This window comes from Python bivittatus, unplaced genomic scaffold (assembly GCF_059951505.1).
Source record: "Python bivittatus isolate LINGU-HERP-01145 unplaced genomic scaffold, Pbiv_v1 ctg000020_np1212, whole genome shotgun sequence".
NCBI lineage: Eukaryota > Metazoa > Chordata > Lepidosauria > Squamata > Pythonidae > Python > Python bivittatus.
Genome location: NW_028277030.1, coordinates 39,102,344 through 39,115,571, shown reverse-complemented (window position 1 = coordinate 39,115,571; position 13,228 = coordinate 39,102,344). Strand labels below are relative to the sequence as shown.

Below are 13,228 nucleotides of genomic sequence, written 5' to 3'. Positions count from 1 at the left end.
GCATCCATTTCATCATTGAATGAGGAGAAGGAGGACACCATCACTGTTCCCACAAGTTAAACGCCCTTTGCATTGGTTGTAGAAGCAGCTTGATGGCGTATTTATACTGGGCATCAACTACTGGGCAATAGTATCTGCTGCAAATGTTAAACAATAATTTCTGAAGGTTGATATTTTAATTTAGCCACTCCTGGAAATGTTCAAGCCAACCTAATGAGAAGGTAAAAAACTGCACAGGCACAAGGTAAAAACTGCTCACTGGAATACTGAATTGTTAACATCTTGTCCTACCAACATAAAGCCCAAGGAAACAATTCCAGAATATTACTTGCTTGTAGGCAAATGCATACATAACAGCTGTTATGCTGAAAACTTCTCAGACAAATTGCTGTATCTTTTATCAACTAGCAGAGGCCTGAAGCCAATATTTGGCTGTAAATCCCAATATACGTGACCTGCCTAGGCAGCTCTGCCTGGTTCCTCTCAGCAGAGTGTAAAAGAGTCTGTTTCTCTCCTGCGCCCACTCTGTCTCAGTCCACATCCTTGATGTATGTTCTTGATTGATGTCATTCAGCTTTTTGGCTCTGCCATCTCACATCTTTCTTTTTTTGTGCACGCACAGAGCAGTTGGTCTTGCATCTGCTTCTCTCTCCCTCTCTCTCTTCTTTTGGATCTCCAGAAGAAGTTCTCTCTCTGATGCTGATGCTCCTTCTCTCTCTCTCTGTCTCTCTCTCAATCCTTGTTTGTTCTGCTCTTCAGCCAAAAAGGTTCTTTGAAAGATTAGCATCGATAAGAGGCTGGGAAGAAGGAAGAAAACTAACTCAAGCACTACTTCTTAATTACAAAATACTTATAACAACACATGAATTCAAACTATTTCAAGCAGAGAAGAAACCGGGAACGGAAGAAGGAAAGTAATGAAGCTGGTCCCTCAGCAGAACTGATGGACTAACCTGCTTCACTTCTTTCTTTCCTCCCCTTCTCTCAGGAGATCTTTGATAAATTGGTCCAGATGTTATCAGTCCACATTTAATGTCATAAGACCTCAATATGTGGAGAAGATCTTAAGGAATCCCTAATGTAATAAATTTATTTATGTATGCATACAGGTGAAACTCGAAAAATTAGAATATCGTGCAAATGTTCATTTATGTCAGTAAGGCAACTCAAAAGGTGAAACCAATATATGAGATAGACGCATTACATGCAAAGCGAGATATGTCAAGCCTTACTTTGGTATAATTGTGATGATTATGGCGTATAGCTTATGAAAACCCCAAATTCACAATCTCAGAAAATTAGAATATTACATGACATCAATAACACAAGGATTGGAAATAGAACAATATCGGACCTCTGCAAAGTATAAGCATGCATATGTACTCAGTACTTGGTTTGGGCCCCTTTTGCAGCAATGACTGCCGCAATGCGGCGTGGCATGGATGCTATCAGCCTGTGGCACTGCTGAGGTGTTATGGAAGACCAGGATGCTTCAATAGCGGCCTTCAGCTCCGCTGCATTGTTTGGTCTCATGTCCCTCATCTTTCTCTTGGCAATGCCCCATAGATTCTCTATGGGGTTCAGGTCAGGCGAGTTTGCTGGCCAATCAAGCACAGTAATCCCATGGTCATTGAACCAGGTTTTGGTACTTTTGGCAGTGTGGGCAGGTGCCATGTCCTGCTGGAAAATGAAGTCAGCATCCCCATAAAGCTCGTCTGCGGAAGGAAACATGAAGTGCTCCAATATTTCCTGGTAGACAGCTGCGTTGACCCTGGACTTAATGAAGCACAGTGGACCAAAACCAGCAGATGACATGGCTCCCCAAATCAACACAGACTGTGGAAACTTCACACTGGACTTCAAGCATCGTGCATTGTGTGCCTCTCCATTCTTCCTCCAGACTCTGGATCCTTGGTTCCCAAATGAGATGCAAACGTTGCTCTCATCAGAAAAGAGGACTTTGGACCACTGGGCAACAGACCAGTTCTTTTTTTCTGTAGCCCAGGTAAGACGCTTCTGACGTTGTTTGTGTTCAGGAGTGGCTTGACAAGAGGAATATGACATTTGAAGCCCATGTCCAGGATCCGTCTGTGTGTGGTGGCTCTTGATGCACTAACTCCAGCCTCAGTCCACTCCTTGTGAAAGTCCCCAACACTTTTGAATGGCCTTTTCCTGACAATCCTCTCCAGGCTGAGGTCATCCCTGCTGCTTGTGCACCTTTTTCTACCACACTTTTCCCTTCCACATAACCTTCTATTGATGTGCTTTGATACAGCACTTTGGGAACATCCAACTTCTTTTGCAATTACCTTTTGGGGCTTTCCCTCCTTATGGAGGGGGTCAGTGATGGTTTTCTGCACAACTGTCAGGTCAGCAGTCTTTCCCATGCTTGTGATTCCTACTGAACCAGCCTGAGAGACCATTTAAAGGCTCAGGAACCTTTTGCAGGTGTTATGGATCCATTAGCTGATTAGAGTGGGACACTTTGAGCCTAGAATATTGAACCTTTTCACACTATTCTAATTTTCTGAGATTGTGAATTTGGGGTTTTCATAAGCTGTATGCCATAATCATCACAATTATACCAAAGTAAGGCTTGACATATCTTGCTTTGCATGTAATGCGTCTATCTCATATATTGGTTTCACATTTTGAGTTGCCATACTGACATAAATGAACATTTGCATGATATTCTAATTTTTCGAGTTTCACCTGTACATACATGGACAGATTTCTATAATGCCTTACTTCAGTTAACAAATGGATTGTTACATTTTTATTTTGTTCACCTCCCAGAATTTCACTGGATAGATGGGCAGCCATACAAGATAGACAGTCAGATATGCTCTTGTAAAATACCTTATACAAGATAATACCTTATATAAGGGAAAGATATTACAAAACACAAAGTGATTTCGGTCAGGTCCCAGTTTTCTTTCTCTCTCTCCCAGTTTATTGCATAAAACCAGCTATTTCTCTGCTTTTTTGTCAAGGATGTTCCTTGGGGATAATCTGTTTAGGACTACATACTAATTTGTGCACAGGGCTGAAACAGGCAGTGGATGGGCAAAATGAAAAGTCAGCGATACCATCTATTCTCCATCTTTGACATACACCCTTTTCTTTCTGACATCTCTCTCTTTTGTTCTGCAATCTCTTCCTACTTTTTTTCCATCTCATTCTTTACAGCATCACCATCTACCTAATTTGCAAATCATTCACAGAATAATCCACATTCCTCTTCCCCTCAGTTTATCCTCTTCTTCTGCAGTTCCAACATCTATTCTGTATGGTATTGCCATACCTTTGCAACTGTAGAGGAAATCGTTTCACAAATAACCCTCTGCCTTTCCTTCATAAAGATGCCCCACACACAAATGGCAAGTTTGCACATTTGTCCACTGAGAAGCCTGAAAAGCCGCCTCCTCTCCATGGGGCCAGGTCAGCTTTGTAGATGGGTTGTGTGATCAGTAGCAGCAAACCAAGAGGAGTGTCTTGTTGGCAAAGCTGCCTTTCAGAATTTTCCTTCAAGGTGGGTGAATTAAAACAGAACTGGGAAGTGGAGGCATAACAAGCTCTCTCTCCAGTGAAAAAAGCAGGTGGTTTCAAAGGCAGGATAGAACAATATGAATGTGAGTTTCATCGATCACCAAGGTCAGGGATATCACCCTACCCCCCAGTTTTGCAAAGATGACATGAAGCTTGAAATGGCTTGGCTTCTCCTGTTTGTGCTGTGTGATTGGTGAGGGCTTGCTTATTAGCAGAGGCATAGTAACATCATTAAGTGATAGGGTACACAAGCATGGATGCACTCTTATTCTCATTGTTTAGTTCCTTTCAGTCTAAGAAATATATTCTCCAAGATCTGAATAGCTAAGCTTTCAAATACTTTAAAAAGATTACCAACTGTTCAGTGATAATCTCTATTGTTTCTTGACAAAACATAATCCAAAATATTTATTAAGTAAGAGTGGAACCAGATTCAGAGTCAAACTGTATGGTGAACAAGGATATCTCAGGTTTAAATCTTAAGTATTATGAATTTAACAAACTAGCACAGGTCCACTGCTTTAGTTATTCTACTTTGGCATATGTGTTTGGGATATTTCTGGAGGATTTTTGTGTGAAATACTTTGAGCACAAGAATATTTTATAAATTTGCAACATTAAAAATAGTAATAATAGTTCAAATAGCAGGTTTTCCATTGCAAAGAAGTAGCCTACTCTAAACTATAAATTACTTTTTACCCTTTTGTAATATGAAATTGCAATTTTAATGGTAGATCAACTTCATATTTTAGAAAGGCTGCTCAAAACAAAAGAAAAGGAGAGTGTGTTTTACAGTCATTTCCTCAGTCACCTTTAAATTGCTATTAATTTAGAGCTTGAATATCAAAGAACATCCATCCTTTTAGGGAAACACTGTAATGAGTTTGTCAAGGAACTCTTTGCAGATTGTTCAGCTCAGTTGTAAAACTTTTCTTTCCTTCTCCTTCTCCCAAATGTTTGTAGGCAAGATTTGGAAATGTGTGAGGCTGCTGTGACTATCCTGGGAATTACTATGAAAAGACACATTTCTGGCAATCACTGGTCATCTCTTACTTGGCAGCCAACAGGACCAATATTTATAGGTGGCTTGCCACATCACTACATGACAAACCAGGTAAGGGATTTTATCTTGTGTTCCAGCTAGACTGTGCTCTACTTAAAAAGATGGGACAGCCTTGCGCCAACAAGTTAAGATCCATAATAGAATGGCATTTGTTCTATAGGCAGTTTGATTTTACTGGTAGGCAGGGTAAATTAAAGACATCCTTGAGCTGAGCTTGATTCCTGGTAACTACATGGAGACAACTGTAGTATAGAAGCAGTTTTGGATCTCTTCTGGGATAGTTTTCAACTTCCCCATCTAGCTTACAGCTCCAGTATTCCTTGGTGGTCTCCCTTCCAAGATTAAGCAGCTCCTACTCTGCTTAGCTTCCAAGGCCAGTGAAAGTCAGTGAGATGCTGCCCTCTGCTGAATTACAGCTGCCTGATTTTTTTTCCCCTTTTTTCTTGTTGACCTTTTCTCATGTTTTCATTGATTTAATGAATCTGCCTGATTTTTTTCCCTTTTTTCTTGTCGACCTATTCTCATGCTTTCATTAATTGATTTAATCGCACATTCTTTTAACTGTTGTGAGCTACCCTGAGTAGAGAGTGCACACTGGAAAGGCAGGATATAATATTGATAAAAACCAATAAATAAATTGAAATAGTTAATGTAAAAATGACATAGAGCAAACATCCAGACTTCCTGAAATTAAGCAGGGATGAATTAGCTTCTACCCTGCAGTTCATCTGGCCTGCATTTCTTTTATATATGGTTCAGACTGAAGGAGTCCATGGACAGTGGCATCTGCAGGATCTGAAGCTTTTGTCAAAGGATGAAAGCAGAGTCAGGCCACTGCAATGCAAGCTGTGCCTCTTTGGCATGTGCATGCAACATTACAGTGCTTGTACAAAAGGGACAGAGCTTTATCATGATAACACAAGGCTGTTTTCATCATTGAGGCACCTTCCCTTCTACCCACCCCAACCCTCACCAGTACACACTTCATAAAGGATAACTGAGTGAAGGGAAAGACAATAGGCTGGACCAATATTTAGAAATAACACTTGGAATGCTATTCAGTTTTAGGGGATGTCTGAAGAGATACAGTAATCATACTCATTCAAACTCAGTTAGGAGCCTTGATAAGGAATCTTATACAATTGGTCAGAGCATTGTTATCACATTCAGTCAAGGTGTTACAGTTTCTCTTCAAACTTCACCTATCAGTTTGAAAACATTGAAGTACAGGGGTTCTCACTTCCATTACCAGCCTTTCTGGAGGGTACCTTTACCTGGCATTCTTACCCCTAACTCCACAATCTCACAAGGTATCAAGCCTTGAAATTCTGGCTTGGATCCTTAGGGCTTTTTCACACACAGCTTTTGCCCCGATCCAGTATTGATGCCATATCACCATATTCCCACAATGTTGTCCTCTTTGGATAGTTGAGGCAGTTTTCTTCTAGCTCAAGCAGCAAAACTAGTGAACTAAGATGTTGGAGCTTCCACAGCTCTATTTTTAATTCCTTTTGCAGGAACTCTTGCTCAACCTACCTCCTACTGCCTGAACTCAGGATTCTCTATTTGACAGGCAATCTTATTAGCAAATCTAAACTTACTCCTTTTAGTCGGTTTCTTCTAGTCAGTTTTACAATCCATGCTTTAAAAACAAAAAACCTGGCTGATTTCATTCTCTCTGCTTGGTTAGGACTTCACTTCTTTTTTCACTGGCTAAGCAATAAAGTGCTTCCAGTTGTGAAACATCCATTTGGAACATTGTTGTGAATGCAGAGCAATAATTATGGCTTTGATTCAAGAGAGAAGCCATGATTAAGCTTTCTCATTCCATTGCTACATAAAGGAAACTGGTATTTCAGTTTGCTAAGGCAAAGTGAACAAATCTTGAAAGAAGCTATCTTAATACAACTGGCTATCCTCAAGGACAATCTGTCCCTGCTCAGTCAAAGGAAAAGTATTTGGGGGGAAAAAAAAAGGAATTGCTGATGTGCCATGAATGGATTTCACTTGGCAGAGTAGAACATTTGACAGCAGAACTGGCAAGTCAACCATCACAGTAAATGCAACATCTTCTTTTCTAAAACTTTTCTTCAAGCCAAACACAGTCTGTAATCCCAATTTCTACTACAGATGGAAATCTGGAAGGGAATGTGTGTAAAGCTCATTCGTATTTTTTTGTGCTTCCAAATGAATGGTAGAAACACCATTAGTACACAGTTCATCTTTTCAGACATTTGTAGAATTTTCAATGGACCAGAAAAGAACAGGAGACCAAGCCAGCTATAAAACACACTAGGAGGGAGGGAGGAAGGGAGGGAGGTTTGTTCTATATTATTTCCAAACTGTATGTTTTATTCCCAAAACATTTTAAGATGGTAATCTTTATCAAGGCATACTCTAAAATATAGAACACAGATTGAAGGGCTTTCTTCCTATCTGACTGACATTTCTGTTAGCCCATTTCTTGAATGTACTGCTGCTTTTCAAACCAGTTGATGGGTCCCAAACATCAGCCATGATGGCTTTACTTTCTGAGTAGAACATAAGGAAATACTGTATGATGAAAGGGTGAGTCTGACATAAAAATAAAAGTACTGTTAAATCAAACCTGCTTTCTGGCAATTTTAAGAACATTTTCGTTTTTGTTTTGTTTTGTTTTGTTTTGGAAGCATCATGGCAATGGTCTGCCACTGCTTTCTTCCATTATGCTTTTTTCAACTTCACAATCTGACCTGTAGTTTTGGGATTTCCTGATAGATTCCAATCCAAATAGGAGAGGGGCCTGACCCTGCTTAGCTTTTTTGAGGATAAGCCAAAATTGGCTCCTTCCTAAGCGATATGCTGTGATATTGAATTTGATATAGTATAGACTAATCGGTTTTTACCACTTGCAAGTCAGTAAACTCAAGAATTTTGTTTAGTCTATACCTGAATCTGTAACTACCAGAACTGCAACTCTTGGCAATATGGGGATTAAATGTAGCTATCATTTGATTTTATATTTCTCTTAGTTTTATGATATAGTTTTCAGAAACACATACTCATGCATTAGAATGTTATTACACTATCTCATTTAAGATAATATATTTATAAAAATATATTAGAAATACTTCAGTAGAAAATACTGTTAGAAAAATGGAACAAGTTTTAAAAATATTTAAATGCACTTATGGATTCATATTTTAAAAAGCACCAAGATGAATGTAGAAACCAAATGTAATAGATCTGTGGGCAAATACCAGGGAAACTGACACAGACTTTGCTATGTAAACCCTTACAACAAGTCCATCATGATGAACCACTAACTCAGTACAATCTTTGGTCAAACTTAATAGTAGTCTTCAGATATTTCACCAATTATAAACCAGACATACGCTGGAAATACTTAGACTTCACATTTTCTTTTTGCTAAGGCATAGTTCATTCATATAATAATCCTTCGAGGTTTTCAATGCTACATGGGACAAGTGGGAAAGAGGACATTGTGGTAGCCAAAGTCATATCTCTAGATTGTAGCTCTTCAATTCTTCCCTTTCATGTTTTATGGGCAGAAGGGCATTTCCTCTCAGGGAGAGAATGAATTGAAGAGATATGAGCTGCATAAACAGATATAAGAAGCAGTAAATATAGATGAGACTTCAGAACTAGGTAGACCAACCATATACCTTGATAACCACCTTCTCCATCTACTGAGATTTCTTATTAAGTTCAGACCAACAGATAAAAACATAAGAATTTATGAAGAGCTAGGTCAGACAAGAGGTCTATTTAATTCAGGATTTTGTTCCAACAGTGTGAACCAAAGGCCCATGAAAAGCTCATAAACATGCATGAATTACTAATCAGAGATGTCCTGCCTCCAATATAAGAGGTTCTATGGAGCCTTCAAGGCTAGTACCTGGTCATGGGCTTGTCCCCTCTCTAAGAGAGTGGCTCCTGGTGTGTGATCACAAGGGAAAAAAATCCCTATCCAGTTTTCCCATAATTATATACAAGTTAATCATGTCCTGATTATGCATCTGTTTTTCAGAATAATACTATTGAAATATGTTTAATCCCCCCTCCCCAAACAAAGACATAGGCCAGACAATATATGACAACTAATGCGTGAGCAGAAAATCTTTAGCATATTCCATCTCCAGGCTCAACATCTGAAATGCATAGAGTGCATGCATACCTGGTGTGCTAAAATACACAGGCAATGTGCTGTAAAAACAAAAGCAAACTGCTTTTACTTTTCCTAAGGCTTTTATGGGGGAGAGACAGCAAGGGAGAGTGAGAGAGAGCAAATCCCTTCCTTTATTGGAATGGAAAATGGGTTAGCCACTGAAATTGCTACAGTTTTAAAGGAATTAAATCATTCTATAATATAGAAGGAAACCATGGAGGACAGCAGTGTGGTCAAGGACACAGTAGGAATCTTCTTCTTAACTGCATTACTTTAAAAGTATGGTGTTTGCTTTACCTCCTGATTAACCTATCTGGAACAGTAATAAGGGCAATAAGGCTACCACTTCTCTGCGAAGCAGCCCTATTTTTCAGATCCTGCAAAGATCTGTGAGCTTGATTTAATTTAACTTAACTGATGGGAATTTAATTCCTGGAGAATGTAGCTTCGGTGATATGGTGGACATTATGCAGTTTTACTGGACTAAAACAAACAAGTCAGAAATTACAAGTCATAATTCTGCTTGATTGTATAGAAAAAATAAAACTTCATAAGTACATACATACAAACAAATGACACTAGGAACAACAATTAAGTATGTCCCCTTTCTTTCTCCCACATAAATAATCATGGGTTGCTTTAGTTCTTTTACAATTCTGTTTTTTAAACCCTTTTAAAAAGACTAAACCTTTAAAAGGACTTAAGCTTCCCCTCATCATGCCTTCGACTTCCAAAGCCTATTTCCTGATTGTCATAAAACTGTGATTCAGTAACATTCAGTTCAGTGTTGTCTTCCTGTTGAATATGAATACACACACACACACACACACCCCTCAGATATCTTTAGTGTAGTCTACAGAATGCCATGCAGGGATTGGATAGAAGAAGAAGATGTGTTTAGTTTCCTAGCAACCACCCACATCAGGATTTTGTTTGCTCCTTTCACCATTCCCTGCATGCCTTACCGGGCTGTTTATTTATTTAACAGAAAGCTTGTATTCTGCATATGTATTATTAGCGCTGCTTATAAGAATTAAAATGCCACAATCCCATAGTAAATGAAGAATAAAAGAATGCATAAAAAACAAATTAAAATGGAGACAAGCACAACAAATAAAAGCCAAGATCAGTATAGAGCAAAGTCAAATCTTATCAGACTAGACAAAGCTTCATACAGCCTCTGAATACTGTAAAGCATGGGTTTATTTCACACTAGTGCTCCAGCTACTACAGATCTCCCAAACTGTTGTGTTTTTACGATAGCCAGATAAGAATTGCTTCATCAGACATGAAACTTGGGTACGTTAATGGACAGATCCAAGACATTTGGAAGGGGATCACCAAACTTTTCACCTTGCAACAGTTCGTAGCTACTGCAGTTGTTCCATGAAATAGAGTTCCACAATGGATAAATGACAGAAACCAATAAATAACAAAAGTGGGATATTCTATCACATGACTAGTACAACTGTCCACCTTACAAATAAAAACCTTTCAGTTCTTCTCATTTCAGTGGAATCTTCTTTAACTATAAATTGGTCCAATTGGCTGATTTACCTCACATTTCTGTCTACTCTGATCTGTATTCCTAGTAGTAATGGCTGTTGTTATTTGATTAGTGGGCTAGCTTAAAGAACTTCAAAATGGGAACAGGTTGCATACTGATACAGAGATTTTCTCTGATCTATCTCTTATGGGAAATGATAGTTTATCTTTTTCTGGAAATTAGTAAAATGCAGACCTGTTCTAAGGGACAGACAAACTTTTCAGACCAAAGACTGAAAATTGGTGCCCAATCAGGGGCTGCACATACATGTGCATATTCAAACAAATCCATTTATCTCTCTGTACTGGTCATCTTACTGGCCAGGGGGAAGATGAAGCTTCCTAATTTCCCACCTACTCAGTTGGTTTATTTTCCACAGGAAATCAGAAATTCTGAGCAGAATGGAAAAGTTTTGCCTCGAAAAACTCCCTTCCCCCAGTTACTCTGCTACAGTGGGGCACCAGCCCCCCAAAAACTCCCTATCTTCATTTGCATCTAATTAGCAAGCTACTAGAGGGCATAGTGTACATAATGCACAGCAGAACATTAAGTGCTCCATACAGTCTTCATGTTGTGTTACCTTTCTGTGCCCTGAAGAATAAGGCATGGGACTGTTTACCAACAATAGTCTCTGTAGAACAAAGTTAGGAAGGCTGGATGTGGAGCCCAGCACCCTTCCGCCCCAAGAAATTTAGTAGCATTACAGCCAACATTCAGCAGTTTGTGTGAAAAGTATGGCAATGAGAGTGGGAAGCTTTGGGATGCAAACTGCTCTCATATCCACCCTTAAACCCCTTAAATGCCATCTGGGGTTTTAAGGCTGCAAATGAGAATAGTTTGCCTCCCTGAAATCTGCTCCAACCTCCTTTTAACCCTGTCCCCAGCTCCAGAAGGGATGGAAACAATTACTGCATAACAGCAGCTCACTTCTTGGACCTTGTGCTATCACCACTGCAAGGCATCTGGAAGCCCTCCAGCTGACTGAGGAGCAAGTAGCTTCTGCAGCATAAGAATGTCTTAGACCAGCTGTCTGTGATTTATGCTCTAGGCTTAAAATTATGGAGACAGAGTAATGGTGTCAAGACAGAAAGAGAAGTACACACAAACACAGCTAGAGGAAGAGAGGGAAGAGAAAAAGAGAAAATGTAAATGACTGGAATTGGACAATTCAACAAGAACTTCTGATTATATTCCCTCTCTGAATCCCAGATCCATTGATGATATATCAGCCAACTCTAGGAGTCAGGCAGCATATAAATTGTTGTTGTTGTTGAAATTTTTAGGATTTAATTTCCTTGTCTGAAGGAGGAGGAGGAGAAACACTCCTTATATATATTAAAGTGATGCTGAAAATATTTGTTCAATGGAAATTATTTGTAGTTTGACCAGAAAGAATACACTGGACCTAAAGCAATCCTTTATTTGAAGGATTGTTCCATTTAAGAAACAGCTACTGTGAATCTGGCTTAAAGACATATACAAACATTTGAGTAGAAAAAATTCAAAGGCATGAATATAGGACTGGGGAGAGGAAACCATACTGAGCAACATACATGTGAAAACAATCTGGGTGTCTTAGTGGATCACAAACGGAATGTAAACCAGTGGTATACTGCAACTGCAGAAAAAAAGGCAAATGGTATCCTAGACTGCATCAATAGAAGTATAGTGTTCAGATCAAGGGAAATTATTGTTTTTCTCTATTCAGCATTGGTCAGACTGCACTCAAAATATTGCATCCTGTTTTGGGCCCCATATTTTAAAAAGTGTATAGATATACTGAAGCATGTCCAGAGGAGAGCATTCAAGAAAATAAAGGCTGTAGAAGGAAAATGTGCAAGGAACAGTTGAAGGCACCAACTAGTTTCGTATAAAGAAGAAAAGATTGGGAGGAGACATGATAGCTGTCTTCAGTTATCAGAAGGCTGTCACATACAAGATGGGACAGAATTGTTCAGAGGTGCTCCAGAAGATTTAACAAGAAACAGTGGGTTTAAATTATAAGGAAGTAGATTTGGGCTGGACATCAGGGACATTTCCTAATGCTAAGAAAGCTGTTCAGCAATGAGCAGACTGCCTCAGGAGGTGGTGAACTCTCCACTGGAGCTGTAAGAGAGGCCAAACGGCCAACTGTCAATAATGTTGTAGTGATAGATTCCTACAGCAGGAATACACAGCAGAACATTAAGGGCTGCATGTAAACTCTCTAAGATGAGAAAGCAGGAGCCTGAAGGTGCTCATCAGCAGTTATCATCTGGACATCAGACTGAGCAGGAAGCCACCTGGTCACAATCTTCTCTGCCATGTGCAGATATATCAAATTATAATAACAGTGTCTACATTTGCCTCTTTCTGTAAACATTCATATATTAGTTTAAGTGCAAACCGATGCTGTTTTGATCCATTTAACAAACACCTTCCCTGGTATTGGCCTGACATATCTGCCATTTCATCATTTTTTCCCCACCTTTGTACAGAACATTTCTATCCCCACATCTCAGTAGTTTTAATTTCTCTGATGAATGCATTATACAGTTTGTTTCATTATGAAGTTTAATTACACTGAGGAGTTTTTTTCTTACACAAAGAAGGAATATGAAATAATGACAGTTGACATCTTCAGTGTTATAATAATAATAATCCCAGAAATATAAATTACTGCAGCAATTACAGTAGCACAAATAACACCATTAATGCAATCAACTGTTAGTGTACGTATTTGACAACAACCTTTAATCTTCCTTCAAGTGCACCTATTTTACATTCTCTGCAGCAAAATGCAACCTAATTAAGCAATTAATGACACTTTAGTTACCTGGCAGGTAATTGCAATGGAATTTCAGAATTCAGAAAAAAGACATTATTTATTTTAAGCTTTTTTTTTTAAAACCATAGCTTGTTT

General features: G+C 38.9%; 1 protein-coding gene across 1 annotated transcript in view; it reads left to right on the top strand.

Annotated features, from left to right (window-relative positions):
- Positions 1 to 13,228, top strand: part of EYS (EGF-like photoreceptor maintenance factor) — a 507,483-nt gene that overhangs the window by 271,186 nt on the left and 223,069 nt on the right. The window contains 1 exon segment of the mRNA XM_088150272.1: positions 4,513 to 4,663. Within this exon segment, the coding sequence (XP_088006398.1) occupies positions 4,513 to 4,663 (151 nt within the window).